At 44.5% G+C, this 17,081-nt stretch overlaps 1 protein-coding gene across 1 annotated transcript in view; it reads left to right on the top strand.

The window, feature by feature from the left end:
* Nucleotides 1–2,607: 2,607 nt before the first annotated feature.
* The window catches only part of UBE2D2 (ubiquitin conjugating enzyme E2 D2), a 57,553-nt gene continuing 43,079 nt past the window's right edge, over nt 2,608–17,081 (top strand). The window contains exon 1 of the mRNA XM_055143237.1: nt 2,608–3,129. Within this exon, the coding sequence (XP_054999212.1) occupies nt 3,106–3,129 (24 nt within the window). The 5' untranslated portion in view covers nt 2,608–3,105. The remainder of the gene's footprint in view (nt 3,130–17,081) is intronic.

Here is a 17,081-nt window from a genome sequence, read left to right as displayed (position 1 = left end):
ATCTGAGTGAACTTAGAGGGAGAAACACTGATCCAGAACAATCTCAAATGTAGCATATAAAGAAACATGATGAGGGAATAACGAATACCTAAAGACAGTGGAGACAAGAGTGGTATTCAGTAGGAAACATGCCACTTGAGGGGGCTGGGAGATAGGACAGGGAAGGGGAAACATCTATGGCGGAAAAAAGCATTCAACTGGAAGGAGGAAGTGCTGCTGAAAGGTGGTGCAGTGTTATGTATGAAAACCCTATCAGCAACAGTACTATGAACCACAGTGTAAAAACTTACATATTATATATATATATATATGTGTGTGTGTATTTTTTAAAAAGCCTCTTGTAGAAGCAGACTGGAGGGTGGAAGGCAAATGGGGAGGGGTGGACATGGTGGAGCGAAGTGGACACTGGTGCAGGGATTGGTATTGAAACACTGTGTGCCTGAAACCCAATCATGAATAACTGTAATTTCATGGTGACTAAATTAAAAATAAACATTTCTCATAAAAAAGAAAAATAAGATATAAGTAGCCTTACTCAAATGAATTGGACAACTTAAACAGAAAAATTTATTGGAAAACACAAATGGTCACAATAGATTCAAAAAGAAATTAAGAGGGACTAGAGAGATAGTACAGTAAGCTGGGTACCAGCCTTGCACAAGTCTGACCAGGTTTTAATTCCAGAACCCCACATGGTCTACTGAGTGATACCCGAGTACAGAGCCAGGAATAAGTCCTGTGTGGCCCTCCAAAACAAAACAAACCAAACAAAAAGAACCAAAGGAAATAGAAATAGCCCATGCTTAATAAACAAATTGAATTTATTTAATTTGGTTTGGGGGTCACTCCTGGCAGTTGTTGGGGCTGAGTCCTGGCTCTATGCTCAGGGATTACTCCCAGTGATATTCAGGGGACTATATGCCTTATCCCTTGTGTTATCTCTCTGGCCCCAGTGGCTAGTGTTGATTCACTGGGATCACGTTTGGCCCTAACTGTTCTTGTTTTTTCAGACTACACCTGGCAGTACCCAAGGCTTAAGTACTCAGGGATCACTCCTGGCAGGCTCAGGGGACCATTTAGTGTTCCAGAGATTGAACCCTGGTCAACCACATGCAAGGCAATCACCTACCCACTGTACTTTGCTCTGCCCCCTAACTTTCTCTATTCAGTAGATGAGCAGTATGAGTTCAGCACTAGCCTACTGTGAAACATTTAGCAGATCCTACCTTTAGAGCCCAAAGTTTAGGGGTGCTAGTGTCCTCTCTAAATTCAGAAGCTTGAATAAAAGCTTTTTAAGTCCCCTTCCAGATAGGAACACATATTTAGAATCTGAAAACGTAGGAGTGGACCTTATAATTTAGGCATCGTTGCCGATGAAAATATTGCTTACTATTATCCCATGAAAGTGTCTCCAGCCAGATAATAAGCACTTTCAAGTCCAGGCCTGGTCTTATCTTACTGGTCCTGGGAGGGCTCCCCATCGAGCAGTTGTTCTGTGAACTCACTTTTAGTTTCCACTTCCTAACAAACCCATCTCAGAATGGGATTTTCCCGAGTCACGTGAACCACAAGGTAGGCTTTTCCGTTGCTGGTTTTTAATTTTTCTTTTTTTGGGCGGGGAGGGGTTTGGTCACACTCTGCAGTGCTCAGGACTCACTCTTAAAAGTGCTTGGGAAGACCACGTAGTGCCAGGATCAAACCGGGGTCCACAGCTTGCAAGGCATTTAAATGCCTTAATCCTGCATTACTTCTCTAGCTCCTTTGCTTACTTTTAAAATAGGAGTCACATAACAACCCAGCGGGGAGATTTTAATGGTGGGACTATTCCATGCTGAGCACAGCTTACTGTGGTCTGGGAGCCGCCAACGCCAAACAAGAGGCACTGAACTAGGCTGGGGAGATCTAGAACATGGTAGGAAACTGCTCTACCACTGGTGCCTTTTTCCGGTCCACACACAAAAGTCGTAGTTTACTGCACATATATTTCGCAAACGCACAAGTCCCGCCCTCTGTAATTGACAGTTTGTAACAACGCATCAAGTAAAGGCCTGACATCTGTGCTACAAACTGATAAGCTAGAGCTGGGATACTCAAGTTGTTATCCAGGTGGGTTATCAGTTTGGAAAGATCATGTCGGGGTTTTCCGCGTCACGTTCTAAGAAACCTCCGCAGCTGCCAGCTCAGCACCGCGCGGCTTCCATAAAGGGAGACCCACGCATTAAGGGAAGTGTCAGCTTTGCCACGACGTTGCTGTGTGACCTTGGACTAGTCCCTTCCTACTCCAGAAATATCGCAATGGGCCTAAGTGCCTCATCCTGGGGCGGCACATGCTCTAGGGACGAACGAATGATCCGAACGACCTCTGCCTTGAAACTTTTATTGACCTCCCCGGACCGGCGCCGGGCATCAGGGGCGCAAAAGTCTAGGCGCGCAAGGATCCAGAACCACCTCGCCCCGACTCTCGCGAGATCAGCCTCCGAAGCTTCGCGGCGTCATCCTCTCGGCGGCGGTGGCGGCGCGGCTGCGCCGGCGCTTCAGATACTCACAGGGGCGGCCCGTATCCCTCCGCCGCCGGCGCGACCCGGCCCTCCCTCCCCAGGCCCGCCAATCCCCGCGCCTCCCGACCTGCCCCTCGGCCTGGGCCCACCCCGCGCTCCGGCGGCCCCACCCCGGCGGCGCCGCCCGCCTGCCCGCCCGCGCGTCCCTCCGTCCACCTGCAGCCGGCAGTCCCTCCGGCTGTCCGACCCAGAGGCGCCGGCCGAGCCCTAGGCCTGGGCTCTCGCTACCCGGCGGAAGGATTCGTGGCGGCTGAGGAGGCGGCGCTGAGCTTAAGAAGAGGCAGCGGCGGCGGCGGCGCGGCGGCGGCTCGGGCGGCAGCGCATAAAGGGGCCGCCGCCGGGTGATGCGGTGACCGCTGCGGCAAGCTCAGGAGCCGAGCGGGCCCCGGCCCTCCATCGGTCCCGTCGGAGCCGCGCTCCCGAACTCTCCCACCTTCTCCGGCCGACCCGCGATCGCCGCGAGGCGGCCTCGCGCCCCCTCGCCCCTTCCCCGTCCCTCCCCTGCCCCCGTCCCCGCCCCGGGGGCTGCCGCCACCCGCCTCCCACGATGGCTCTGAAGAGAATCCATAAGGTAAGAGCCGACCGGGGCCGGGGAGCGGGCGCGGGCCTCTGGGCCCGGCCGGCGAGGAGGCTACGGCCTGCACTTCCCGCCGGCCCCGCCGCCCTGGCTCGCGGCCTCCCCGGACTCGGCTGCCGGCTCTCGCCCTGGCCGCGGCCCTCGCACCCCACTCCCAGTGATGGCGCCTGTGGAGGCCCCGGCGCGCGGCCCGCTCTCGGGCGGGAGGAGCGCTCGCCCGCCCCACTTCTTTCCAGGCCCCGCGTGGTCGGGAGCCCCAGGGCCGCTTCCCGGCCCAGGGCCGCTGCGCTTGAGGCCATTGTCCAGGCAGGCCGGGGTGGGGGTGGTGGGGGTGGAGAGGGAATGGGGGCCCTGGGAATAGGGCGTTGGGCGGCCCGATCGACCGGGGTCGAAAGGGCTCTTCGCCCCATTCCTGCTCCCCCACCCCCACCTGCCTGGCCGCCTCCCCGGGACCGCCTGGGCTTGGGGGCCCCGGCTCCGGCGGACCCAGGAGCCTTATTGTCTGATCCCCTCCCTCGAGGAGGGTTGAGTTCACCTTCCTCCGGGGCCCGTTGCACATTTGGGTCCCCTGTGCTCGGCCAGAATCTGTTTTGAGTAGGAAGTTGGGAAGGAGGGCGCGGGGGGGGGGGTGGGGAACCAGCCCTGCCTCGAGAGGGGAGGGAAGTAGAGGGAGAAGCATTTTGATTGCCCGAGGTTGCCAAGTGTAGTCAGAAACACGAACACTCGGGTTTTGCAGGAATGGATCTACGAGGAAAGCTGTTAAGTTGGCAAGGGTTCGAGGAGGAAACTTGAACACTTGAAAGCCAGTGAAGAAATTGCACAAAGTTTTCTTGTTACAGGCGCTTCACAAAATGGATTTTAACGCTTCGGGGTGTTCACAGTCACTTAGTTCAGAGGGGGATTTTTTGCTAAGTTTTTTTTTCCATTTAGGATTTAGTTGCCCCCTTTTATGATGAAGGATTGTTCGTTCAGTTATGTACCCGGCGATTTTCTAGTGTCTCCCGTCAGGTTTTTATTTTCTCTTCTTCTTTCCCCTTAGAAGTAGAGAAGTATCACCCCCCTCCCCCGCTTATGTTTTCACTTGGCTGATTGCAAAGGCTTTGTTAAATCTCTAGTTACTTTGTAAGAAGGAGATCCTGGGTTTTTCAGTTTATCCTGAAAGATGGAATGGATATAAACCAGGAAGCGAACCTGTTTTCACTGTGCCTTAAACTCAGGGAAAATGTGATAGTTCTATGATTTAAACAACTCATTTCAGCTGTTAACCATCTCTCTCTCTCTTTTCCCCCATCTCCTTTCCCTCCCTCCCCCCTTGGGTTAAAGGCCTTAATGTAGAATCCCAATGGTTACTGTGAATTAGGTTAGATCCTTGGCAACTTTGAAATTTTTTGATTTCTAACTCTTGAGTAAAGGCAGACTTTAGAGTCAATCTTGTACTGGAATGAGGTAGTTTGTTAAAGGAAGTTTGAACCTTAAGCAAAGAGCTTTGACCTATTTAAAGGAGAATGAACACACTGAAAAAGAGTCACAAGAATAGTATTAAATAGTAATACAAATATATAAATAGTAATACAAATAAGATATGTATTAAATTTTAAGACTTTTCCGAGTAACTTAGAGTTAATTGTAGAAGGTAACTTGTCGAAGGTTGTGCCCTTGTTTTAAAAACTGAAGATGAATGTGGGTATAATGCGTTATGACTTAACTTTGAACCTCTTTGTTGATTGGCATTTGTGTTAGATTTCTTTGAAACAGATCTCAAAGCATATATTTCATTTTACTATTTTGTTTGTTTGGGGGGCATACCCAGCAGTGCTAGAGCTTACTCCTGCCTCTGCATTCAGGGGTCACTCCTGGCAGTGCTTCAGGGATCATATGCCTTGCCAGGGATAGAACCTGAGTCAGCTGTGTGCAAGGCATGTACCCTACTGCTATATTGTTGTTACCTCACAAAGCATATATTTCAATCTTTTTGGTGTTTTTTTTTTTTTTTTTGTTTTGGTCCATACCTGACAGTGCTTAGGCCCTAGTTCAGGCTCTGTGCTCAAGGATCAACCTTGTTCTATGCTCAGGGTATCATATGTAGTGCTGGGGATCTACCCAGGTTAGCTGCAACAAGCACCTTACATACTGTACTACCCTCCAACTTCATATATATATTTATTTTTTTTAAAAAAAATATTTACTTATATTTGGGTCACACCAGCGATGCTCTGGGGTTACTCCTGGCTGTGTACTCAGAAATTATTTTTGGTGATGTTTGGGGGACCATATGGGATGCCAGGGATCCAACCTAGTTCAGCTGCATGCAAGGCAAGCACTCTACCTGTTGTATTATTTCTCCAATCCTTATATTTTTACTTTTTAAATATACTTGCCTTGGGTAGTACAGTTTTGAGATACAAGGTAGCTATAGATTTTTGTCTAAAACAGGTCTTTGAAAAGTTACAAAGTCACGTTTAACTAATGATGACTTGAACTTTGAGAACTTATAGTCTAGAGCTCTCTATAGAGTATGGCTTAATATTTGTTTTTGGTACACTCATCAGTAAGATTGTGGGTTTTTTTTTTTTTTTTTTTTTTTTAAGACTTTGTAGGACACCAATTTTGGGTGGGAGAGGGTCACTCTCCAGGCTTAGTCCTGTTTCTGTTTTCAGAGCTCAAACCAGATTCCACAGTGTACAGGGCCCTACTCAACTATATCACTCCAGCCCCTCTTTGAGAATTTCATCGCTCAATTTTTTTTTTCTCAGAAAAAGATGGTAGACTTTTTGGACACTTTTAAATCTTCTGGATTATATATGCTTTAACAGTGTACCAAACAGTCATTGTGAACATCTTAGGGTAGGTCTGTAAAGAAATTGGGACTCTGAGATAGTCTATACCAATGGTCTCAGCCTTTTGGTCTTGTTTGGGGCCACACCTAGTGATACTCGGGACTTTTCCTGGCTCTGTGCTTAGGGGTCACCCCTGAGCCAGGGATTGAACTTTGTTCACAGGGTGGAAGGAAAGTGCCTTACTTGCTGTATTACCCAGAGTTCTGTGTGTTGAGGTTTTCTGCTGACTTTATAGGTCTTCAGCTTTGATTTTGATGCTTAGAATGTCTGCCTCTAGCAGCACCACCCCCAGCCCTTTTCCAGTTGGCTGCATCTCTTATGTTGTGGGCTGGGAAACCAGATCACGGAGCTTATTAAAATTATGTCTAAAATAAGATCCAGTAGGCTCTGAGTGAAGAGGGCTTCGTGTGTTCTGTGAACTGTGTGGTCTTTTGACTGATCAGAGAGAACTTCTCAACTTCCTGTTTTTCTTCTTTACTTTTGTTATAATAATGCAGGAAGGTCTTTGGTGCTTTTTAAGTACCATAATTTGAAATACAAAGGTGAATTTCTTTATTCTTGGAAAGGGTTAATGACAATATCTTGATTCTTTGAGGAATTAAAGACAGACCAAAATTAGGACATTAAATATTTTCTTTGGCAATAATAATGCCTTGTAATACATTTTAATGATACTCTGCTAGTAATACTTTATTAACATTTTTAAGACATAGCTTTAATGCTAGGGATCCTCCATCACTTGATTTAGTTTATTACTACTGATGTAGATAGTTATGGCAAGCTTTTTAAAGGTCTTTCAACAGACTGATAATAAAATACTAGTAAAATAAAGGCCTCAAACTGATGGCTATAAAGGCCAGGCAGGTAACTAAAATGAGTGGGGAAAAAGAAAATGGGAACTAAAATTGCATGTTCTATCAGAAGAGGGCAGCTGCTACCCAGCTCCCTCCAAATGTTGCTAATCCCCGGGATCTTTGAGCCCAGTATTGCCAAATTTTCCTCTTTTTAATTGAAGCTGTAAGAACAGTTTTTTGGCAATAAATTCAATTTTTTATTTTATTTATTCGTGCAGTGTCCGGGATGGAACCCAGGGACTCACATGCAGAGCAAGTGCTCTACTGCTGAGCTATACCCGTGGTCCAAATTCACATTTAAAAACTTTGTTTTTGTTTTTGAGCCATACCTGACAGTATTTTGGACTTCTGGCTCTATGCTCAGGGTTCACTCTTGGCAGGGGTTGGGGGGTGGGGGACACTACCATATACAGTGCCAAGGATCAATTCCAGGTCTGCTGCATGCAAGGCAAGAGCCTCCCCTCTGTACTCATTGGTCCCTAGTTGAGATTTTTTTTTTTTAATCTATGCACTTGTGCTTGACATGTAGCTCAAGTAATAGAGCACACATCTTTTATGTGCGAGGCCTTTAGTTGGGTCCCCTGACTATGCATTGCCCACTGTGTATCACCAACTCTGAATGTGGCCCCTACAACTAACAAAATAGTGGGATGACAGCAGTTTAATTCATTGATTAAAAATAAAAGATTGAAGTTTGGTAATCAGAATGTGTGGATTAAATAATTTAAACCATACTTTATTGATTTGGGATTTTGGGGCTACATCTGGTGGTGCTCCACGGCTACTCCCAGCTCTGGTTTTGGAGTGATCGAACATTCCATGGTGGGGATGGAGCCAGGGTCAGCCAACTCCTGCAAGGCAAGCACCTAGTTATACAATGTCTTTGGCCCAGACCCTTTCTAAAGTTTTAAAAAGGAGTGGGGGGAACAATAGTATAGTGGGTAGGACATTTGCCTTGCACGTGGCCAACTCAGGCATCCCATACAAATCCCCCAAGCACTGCCAGGAATAATTCCTGAGTGCAGAGCCAGGAGTAAGCCCTGTGCATTAACAGGTGTGACCCAAAGAGCCCAAAAAAAAGAAAAAAGAAACCCTAACTTTTAAAAGGGCTGCAAAACAAAAAAGCACAAAGTATTGCTTTATACAGATGAGCAAGATTAAATTTCATATGAACTTACAGTTAACTTTGTTGTAGTTTTGTATGTTTATGTGTAAGGATATAGGCAGCCCAATTTAGTAGCTATGTGTAGGTCCCATAGTAGTTTATATCTTCCCCTTAACTTCATTATCATCTCTTTCATGTTATGAATCATCTCTATGTTGACTAGCCACTTTCAAAATGTCTAAGATTGGGAAATTGCCAAAGGATGATTCTTACAGATATGGGAAAGTAATTGTAGCACTGCACACTGTAACAATGCTAAATTTAAAAAAATTAAATACTCCAGGAAGTATGATCCTGTACATTATAATAGTAAGATGTAAGAATTACTGAATTTTTTTCAAAATAAAACAAATTAGCAAATAGTTTTTGTGGAGTACTGGAGCCATTTCTTTATCTTTTCTTTTTTTTTTTTTTCTCTTTTTGGATCACACCCAGTGATGCTCAGGGGTCACTCCTGGCTCTGCACTCAGGAATTACCCCTGGCCGTGCTCAGGGGACCATATGGGATGTTGGGAATTGAACCCCGGTCAGCCTCGTGCAAGGCAAACGTCCTACCCGCTGTGCTATCGCTCCAGCCCCTTATTTTGGTTTTTGGGGCCCACCTTATTCCTGATTCTGTGTTCACCTGAACAAACTGTGATGAGGCTCTGGAGACCATATGGAGTGCTGGGGATTGAATCTGGATCAGCTACATGCAAAGCAAGTGCCTTGCTTCCAGTACTGTCACTTTAGTTCTATACTAGGATTTTTTTTTTTTTTCTTTTTGGGTCACACCTGGCAATGCACAGGGGTTACTCCTGGCTCTGCACTCAGGAATCATCACTGCTTGCAGTGCTCAGGGGACCATATGGGATGCTGGGAATTGAACCCAGGTTGGCTGCATGCAAGGCAAATGCCCTACCCGCTGTGTTATTGCTCCAGCCCCATATACTAGGAATTTTTAATGAAATAAATGATTGACTGCAGATGACTGATTTGTTCTGACATGGAAAGCTGAAGTTTATCATTTTACTCCAAATGATAAACTCTGAATTCTAGACCTAGAATCTTTGGGAGATTTTTGGTTTTTTTGGTTGTTGTTGTTGTTGTTTTTGTTTTTGTTTTTTTTTTTACTTTTCTCCTTTTTTTTTTTTTTTGCTTTTTGGGTCACACCTGGCGATGCACAGGGGTTACTCCTGGCTCTGCACTCAGGAATTACCCCTGGCCGTGCTCAGGGGACCATATGGGATGCTGGGATTTGAACCCAGGTCGGCCGCGTGCAAGGCAAACGCCCTACCCGCTGTGCTATCTCTCCAGCCCCTACTTTTCTCCTTTAAGGAAGGATTCTGAAGAATTGAGAAGCTTCTTTGGCTCTTTCATGGTATATTTAAGTGTAATTTAAAGGGGGTGGAGAGCTAGTATAGCAGGTTGGGCTCTTGGCTTGCACAAAACCTACCTGGTTCAATCCCAGAGCACCACCAGGAGTAATTACTGAACGCAGATCCAGGAGCAGAACCAGGAGTAACCCCTGAGCATCACCACTTGTGAACGAAAAACTTTTAAAAAAAAGTTTTTAAGTAGTCATCATTGAAGGATAACTTAATAAATTAGGTTCTCTTTTGAAGTCTCTCAGTATGTATTACTGTACTGCTGACAAAAAGAAAGTTTTGACAAAGTCCAATTCTGGATATTTTAGTCCAACTTGAAAGAGGGTTGCTTAAATATCTTAGGCAGTTCCCTAGATAGGAATACCTGACTCATGCTTGGTGCTGCCAGGAACCTCTGTAGCCTCATCCCAGAAAGAAATTAAAAGAGCACACTTGTTTTTTTCTGTAGAAATAAGTTTTTGATGGTTAGATTTTCAAGCTGATCTCCAGTACATTTTAAACTCTGACATATTAAAATAAAATATGGTTTGTTCCTGTCTACAGTCATAAAGTGCTGGTGCAGCAATACATTTTGCTACTGTTTGAAAAGATCATGTGACTTATTCAGGCTAGATTAAGAACCTTCATTTCTTTTTTTTTTTTTTTTTCTTTTTGGGTCACACCCAGCCATGCTCAGGGGTTACTCCTGGCTTTGCACTCAGGAATTACTCCTGGCAGTGCTTGGGGGACCATATGGGATGCTGGGGATCAAACCCGGGTCGGCTGCGTGCAAGGTAAACGCCCTACCCGCTGTGCTATTCCTCCGGCCCCGAACCTTTATTTCTTTTTTATTTTATTTTATTTTTTTTTTTTTGGTTTTTGGGTCACACCTGGCGATGCACAGGGGTTACTCCTGACTCTGCACTCAGGAATTACTCCTGGCGGTGCTCAGGGGACCATATGGGATGCTGGGATTTGAACCCGGGTCGGCCGCGTGCAAGGCAAACGCCCCACCCGCTATGCTATCACTCCAGCCCCCGAACCTTTATTTCTTATGGCAGCTGGCTGGCAGGTCACCGGTACAGATAACTATTAGATCCATAAATCCAAAAGTGCATTCTTTTTATTTTGTTCAAACAATTGGGTATTTAAACTATGCTCCAGGACCAGAAGGTCTTTACTTCAGTATCCCTTTTTATTACTGAGGGCCTGTGAACTCCCTTAAAATTACTAAAATTACTAAAATGTTGAGTGTTCTGTTCTGTATAAATCATAAGAGTTAATTTTTTTAGCTCTCTGTAAAAGACTCCAGTAATTTAGGAATAAGGTACTTACCTTGCCTGTTTTTTATTTATTTATTTATTTATTTATTTATTGGTTTTGGGATCACACCCAGCGATGTACAGGGGTTATTCCTGGCTCATGCACTCAGGAATCACTCCTGGCGATGCTCAGGGGACCATATGGGATGCTGGTATTTGACCCTGGGTCGGCTGCATGCAAGGCAAACGCCCTACCCGCTATGCTATTGCTCTAGCCCCTATTTTTTTTTTAATTTTAAAAATTTATTTGAGGTAGTGTGATTTACAGTATTCATGATGGGGTTTCATGCATATAACATATAACCCAACACCCTTTGCTACAGTGTCACCTTCCCTCCACCCTTATCGAAAGGTCTTTTCCTGTCCTCCCCTTTGTAAATGCAGTTCTGTAGACTACTTCCCAGCAGCATTCTGTCTTCATCTCAGTATGTAACCCAATGACCTAGTCTATAGAAAAAATAAAATTTTTACATAATAAGTTCTTTGAGATTTCCTTTAAGGCATTTCAAGACAAACACAAAACCCTAATCACTTCCATCTTTATCCCTTAAAGAATTAGTGAATGGTCTGATCAAACTCTACTAGTTTGTTCTCTAGGTTAGATAATAAATTGGCCAGAATGCGTGCTTTTATTTTGGTGGCCTGAATTTTATACCTGGTTTTGCATGCCCCCCAGTAATGTGGCCCAAACAGATTTTATAAAGAAAGCTAGGTTGGAGAAACAAACATATTTATGATTGAATTATTATGGTAGGAAAGCCAAGATTCAGATGACACATAGATGACTATATATACCTGCAGATGTCTATAGAGCCGGTCATTGCTCTCATCTTTGGAAAAGCTATATTTTCCATTTACCAAGCTTTTGCTTTCCATTCTTTCTACCAGGTCCTTGTTCTCTAGTAATTGTCCTTACTATCCTCATTGCAGCCTCTTCTTACTATAAACTCAGATCTTTAGCCAAACTTATCTGTGATTTTTCCATCAATTTTTTTTAATCTCCTTGGGCTATAGAGAGGATTCGGTAATTTAGGAATAAGGTACTTAACTTGCATGTAGCTGGACCTGGTTCTATCTTAGGTCTGTCATGTAGTTCCTAAGTGTACTGCAAGTATGGCCCAAAGATGAAACAGCCAACAACAAAAAAAATTACCCTCTTTTTCTCTATTAAAGCAGTTTCTTATTATTTGGTGGTGGGGGTTGTCACACCTGACAGTACTCAGAATTTACTCCTGGCTCTATGCTCAGGGATCACTCCTGGTGGGTTCTGGGGGCCTTGTGGGGTGTCAGGGATTGAACATTTCTCTTTATCCTTGTGACATTTTAGTGCCAAAATTCTTTTTGTTTTTGTACCACACCTGTCAGGGCTCAGGGGTTACTCCCTGTGCTTCACTAAGGGCTTGCTGCTGGCAGTGCTGGGCGACCATATGTGGTGCAGGGCCTCCCACATGCAAAGCTTGTGCTCAGCCTGTTGAGCTATTTCTACAGTCCTCAGTGCTAGAATAGTCTTCCACTGTTCTGGGACTATTTAGTAAGGTCATTGGTGATTACTTAATTGCAAAATTCAACAGATACCTCAGTTTTTATTGTACTTTTGAAACATTTATCATAGTTATCATTTCTTTCCCTTAGTTTCTGATAAATTTATATCTCTTCCTTTCTCCTTAACTTATTAAAACACTTTTCAGAACTGGAGCCAGAGATTAGTGTGGCATGTGTTCTGCCATATGAGTGATACCCTTGGCTCCTAGAAGACTTTCATCCCTTCTCAAGAATCCTGTATGTGGGAGCTGGAGAGGTAATACAGTAGGTAGGGTGCTTACCTTCCATGCTACTGACTGACCTGGGATCCGTCCCCCAGCATCCTCTGTGGTTGGTTGCCTGACCCCTGCCAGGAGTGATCTCAGCACAGAGCCAGGAGAAAGCCCCAAGCTTGGCTGGGTGTGTTCCCTAAACCAAACCAAACCAAACAATCTGCTTTACAAGCTAGTATTATTGCTGGGTTAAAAAAAAAAAAAGTTCATGAAATAATTCATGTTTCAGTTAAAATTGATTGTACGTATGGTCAGTTAAAATATAATGAAAACTTGATATCAAAATAAGGCAGATTACTTGAAAAGTTTATTAAGTTGAAATAGCCATTGTCATTTTGTTGTAAATACTTGAATGGTATTTTTCTTAGAGTCAGAGTGATAATACAGTGGAGTAGGGCACTTGCCATGCATGTAGCTGATCCTGGCTTGATTCTCAGCACCTTATGTGGTTCCCCTGGCCCTGCCAGGATCTGTCCCTGAGTTCAGAGCTAGGAATAAGCCCTCATGAGCAAAGTCAGATGTTCCCCCAAAGTCAGATGTTCTCATCAGCTATTACATTGTTTGTTAAGGAGGACCAAAGGTAGTACTTGCTTTCACCTAGTCCACCCAAATTCGATCCCTGTCAACAAATAGTCTTTCAAAGACCATTAGAAGTGAGCCCTGAGTTTAGAGTCAAGAGTAAACCCTGAGCCTATTATAACCCCAAAACCATCCCCATCTCAGACGTGCTAGGGGATAGTTTTCATTACATTATAATAATGGTAATGTTGCAGGTTCATTATAGCAAAATAAAAATAGTTATGTAGAGTTTACAGAATCAGCTTAATATTGCTAGTGGTTTAACGGGAATAGATAAGTTAAAATTAAAATTATGGGCCAAACAGTGGGCCAGGCAATAACACAAGGGTTAAGGTGCCTCTGCAGACTGAAAGTATTGATTTAAAAATAATTTTTTTTTTGTTTTGGGGTCACATCTGGCAATGCTAGGAGGTAATTCCTGGCTCTGCTCTCAGGAATCACTCCCTGTGTATGGGATGCTGGGGATTGAACCCCAGTTGGTCTCGTGCAAGGCAAGCAAGCACCTTACTTGCAGTATTATCTCGATGGTCCCCTGAAAACAGTATATTTTGAGGGATAGGGAGATGGCTCAGAGACATGGAGTGCATCAATCCCTAGAACTTCATGATCTCAGAACACAGTTGGGTGTGGCCCCAAAGCCAAATAAATAAAAAGGAAAAGAATTTAAAACAGGCCAAGGGTTTAGCTCAGCAGTAGAATACTACTTGCCTTCCATGTGTAAGTCCCTGGGTTCAATCTCTGGCATCATCAAAACAAAAACAATTAAGATAGTATTGCCAGTGCAATTCTTAAGGGGAGATATTAATATTTTATGAAAAGTTACTGTTGTATTTGATACAGAATAAACTTCATAATAGTGATTTCCTTCAGTTTGGTCTTTTTTGTTTGAGAAAATGTTTTCTTTTTCACCCCCACGCCCCCATTTAAAATTTTTTTTCATTATTTTTTAATTGAATCACGAGGTACAGTTGCAAAGTTATTAGTGATTTCCCCCTCTTCTTAATTCTTTGTCCTTCCCCCAGAGATCAGCCAAAAATGGTTTATTTTTATCTTTTTTGGTTTCTGTTTTGGGGGGGTCATGACCAGCAGTTTTGTGGGCTTCTGGTTCTGTATCTGGGGTTCACTCCTGGCAGGGCTCAGCAGACCATATGAGAGCATGCAAGGCAAGTACTGCCTACTGGTTGTACTATCATCCCAGCCCCTAGAATGCTTTATAGCATGTCCCAGACATGCAGCTACAGTGTTCAACTATAGAATTGTTTCTCAGCACGTAAACATGATTAATTCTTTCTTCTTGGGGGATTGAGGGAGGCAATATCTGGCTATGCTCAAGACTTATTCCTGTCCCTGTGTTCTGGGATCACTCCTGATGGGTACTTAGGGGCCTTATATATGTGTACATGTGGTGCTACGGATCCAGTGCAGGTCAGCCAGGTGCAAGGCAAGAGCCCTACCTGTTGTGTGCTTTCCTGTTCTTGGCTTTCCTGGGCAAAGTCAGATGGTTTGGTAGAAAACACTTTATGGGCCAGAGTGATACAGAACAATGGATTAGGCCCTTGCCTTGCATAGAGCAGACCTGGGGTTGATCCCTGGCATCACATATGGTCGCCAGAGCACTGCCAGAAATCATCCCTGAGCAAAGAGCCAGGAGCAAGTTTCAGACCACAGCAGGGTGTGACACCCCGCCCACCACCACCAAACAAATCCCAGGCACCAGAACCAGAGCAGTAGTACAGCAGATAGGGAGGGTTCTCCTAACTGGGCAGACCTAGGTTCTCTTCCCCTGCACCCCATGTGGTCCCCTGAGCCTTCTAGGAGTGATCCCGAGTGAGCACAGAGCCAGGAGTTAGCGCTGAGCATAGCTGAGTGGCCAAAAAAACCAAAGCCAAGTAAAACCCTAAAAAAAAAAAAAAATGAAAAAAAGGAAAGAATTTTTGAATTATCTTCCTAGATAATTCAAAGGGTGGAGTGCATACACCGGACTCTGGATGTAATTCCTGACACCACATAGCCTCCTGAACACCAGGAATTGAGGGATTTGGTGGTGTTACCCTGCCGCCCACCCCCCAAATAAAATGGAATTTTCAGAACATGATTTCTATTCCTTTGACCTTAAACAGGTCACTTCACTGATACTTCTTAGCTATAGATTGCTTATATATAGAACAGAAACAGTGTTTGGATGCCTGTGGGGAATGGGGGAAAACATAAAAATTAGTTTTAAATATTTTCCCTTTAGATTGACTGCCCTGCTCTGTTAACCATGGGATTGGTAGAATCTTGTAAAACAGTTGTCAGCATTGTTAGTATTTCACTTTATTGTCTCCCTTTCCAAAAAAACAAAACCTAAAACCCTGATAACATTTCTACACTTGATTTTAGCCAAAAGGCTGAGAAACAATTTTGACATTTCTAAATGGAGGAAAAAGGGAATCAGAATTCTATAAACTTTTTCTTCAGACTCCAGAAACATGCTTCCGATATATGTGATTTTTGTTTTTAGGCCACATCTGGTGGTGCTGAGGGCTAACTCCTGACTCTGTGCTCAGGTGTCACTCCTGGCAGTGCTTCCAGACTCATGCAGTACCAGGGATTGAACCTGGGTCGTCCATACATAAGGCAAACCCCTGTATTGTCCTGACCACTGTACTCTGTCTGGCTCCAAAGTGGGAAATTTTTGTAGGTTGGAAAGAAATGAAAACAGGTTAGTTTGTTTTTGTTTTGGACAATGTCTGGTACTCTCAGGGGCTGTTCCTGGCTTGGTACTCAGAGGACCATAATAGTGTTGTGGATCAAACTCAGGCTACTTCATGAAAAGCATGTGCTCTGATTTTGGTTTTTGTTTTGAGCTTATTTATTTTTTAATTGAATCACTGTCGGGTACGTAAAATTGTTCACACCCCTCCCTTCACCAGTATACGTTTCCCACCCACCACCATTGTCCCCAATATCCCAGTTATCCTCCTGAGACCCCTGCCTCCCCCTCCCCCCTGCCTCTATGTAGGCCTCTCTCTCTCTCTCTCTCTCTCTCTCTCTCTCTCTCTCTCTCTCTCTCTCCCTCTCTCCCTCTCTCCCTCTCTCCCTCTCTCCCTCTCCCTCCCTTCCCTTCCTCTTCCTCCATCTCTTTCTCCCTCCCTCCTTTTCCCCCTCTCCCTCTCTTTCTCTCTCCCCCCCTCCTTTCTCCAGTTTTTTTGAGCTATCTCTCAAGTCCTGGAAATTTTTTTTTTTTTTTGGGTCACACCTAGCATTGCACAGGGATTACTCCTGGCTCATGCACTCAGGAATCACTCCTGGCAGTGCTCAGGGTACTGGGCTGCTGGGAATTGAACCCGGTTCGGCTGCGTGCAAGGCAAACGCCCTACCCACTGTACTGTCACTCCAGCCCCAAATTGTTTCTTAACATTACCTGTGACAAAGGTAGCTTTGCCGTGTTTTGAGTGCTTCCTTCCTGTCTGTAAAACTATGCCAGTATAGGTGATAGCACTCTTTTGTCAACATCTTAGGCCTTTAATCAGGTGAAAAATAAGTCAAAGTAGAGCTTAAAGGGCCATAGTGGTTGTTCAGTGGAGACAGCACTTGTCTTGCACATGGCCAATCTTGGTTCAATCCCTAGAATCCCATGGAGTTCTCCCAAGTACTGCCTGGAGTGATTCCTGAGTGTAGAGTCAGGAGTAAGTCCTAAACACCACCCCATAGCCCCAAACAAAACAAAAAAAAACAAAAATTGAACTTGATGCCAGTTTAGAAATAGATTTCCCTGGCAGTGCTCAGATGCCCAGGGCATACCATGAATAGATTTCTTCAAATCATAGTTTACTAAAGGAATTGAGTGAATTTCTTTTTTTGTTTTGTTTTTAGATAAGTGCTGTTTTATTTATTCCATATGTATTAGTTTCTTAGGGTGCTGTGAAGCTTCAAATGGAGAGACTTGAAACAACACAAATCTATTTTCATAGTTCCAGAGGCTAAATGTCTTACAAGACCACACTTTACTTTTTGGGGGGAGGTTGGAACCCTGGGAGTGGGGTC

This window comes from Sorex araneus, chromosome 6 (genome assembly GCF_027595985.1).
Source record: "Sorex araneus isolate mSorAra2 chromosome 6, mSorAra2.pri, whole genome shotgun sequence".
NCBI lineage: Eukaryota > Metazoa > Chordata > Mammalia > Eulipotyphla > Soricidae > Sorex > Sorex araneus.
Note: the sequence above shows the minus strand (reverse complement) of the source record. Positions and strands in the feature narration are given on the sequence as shown.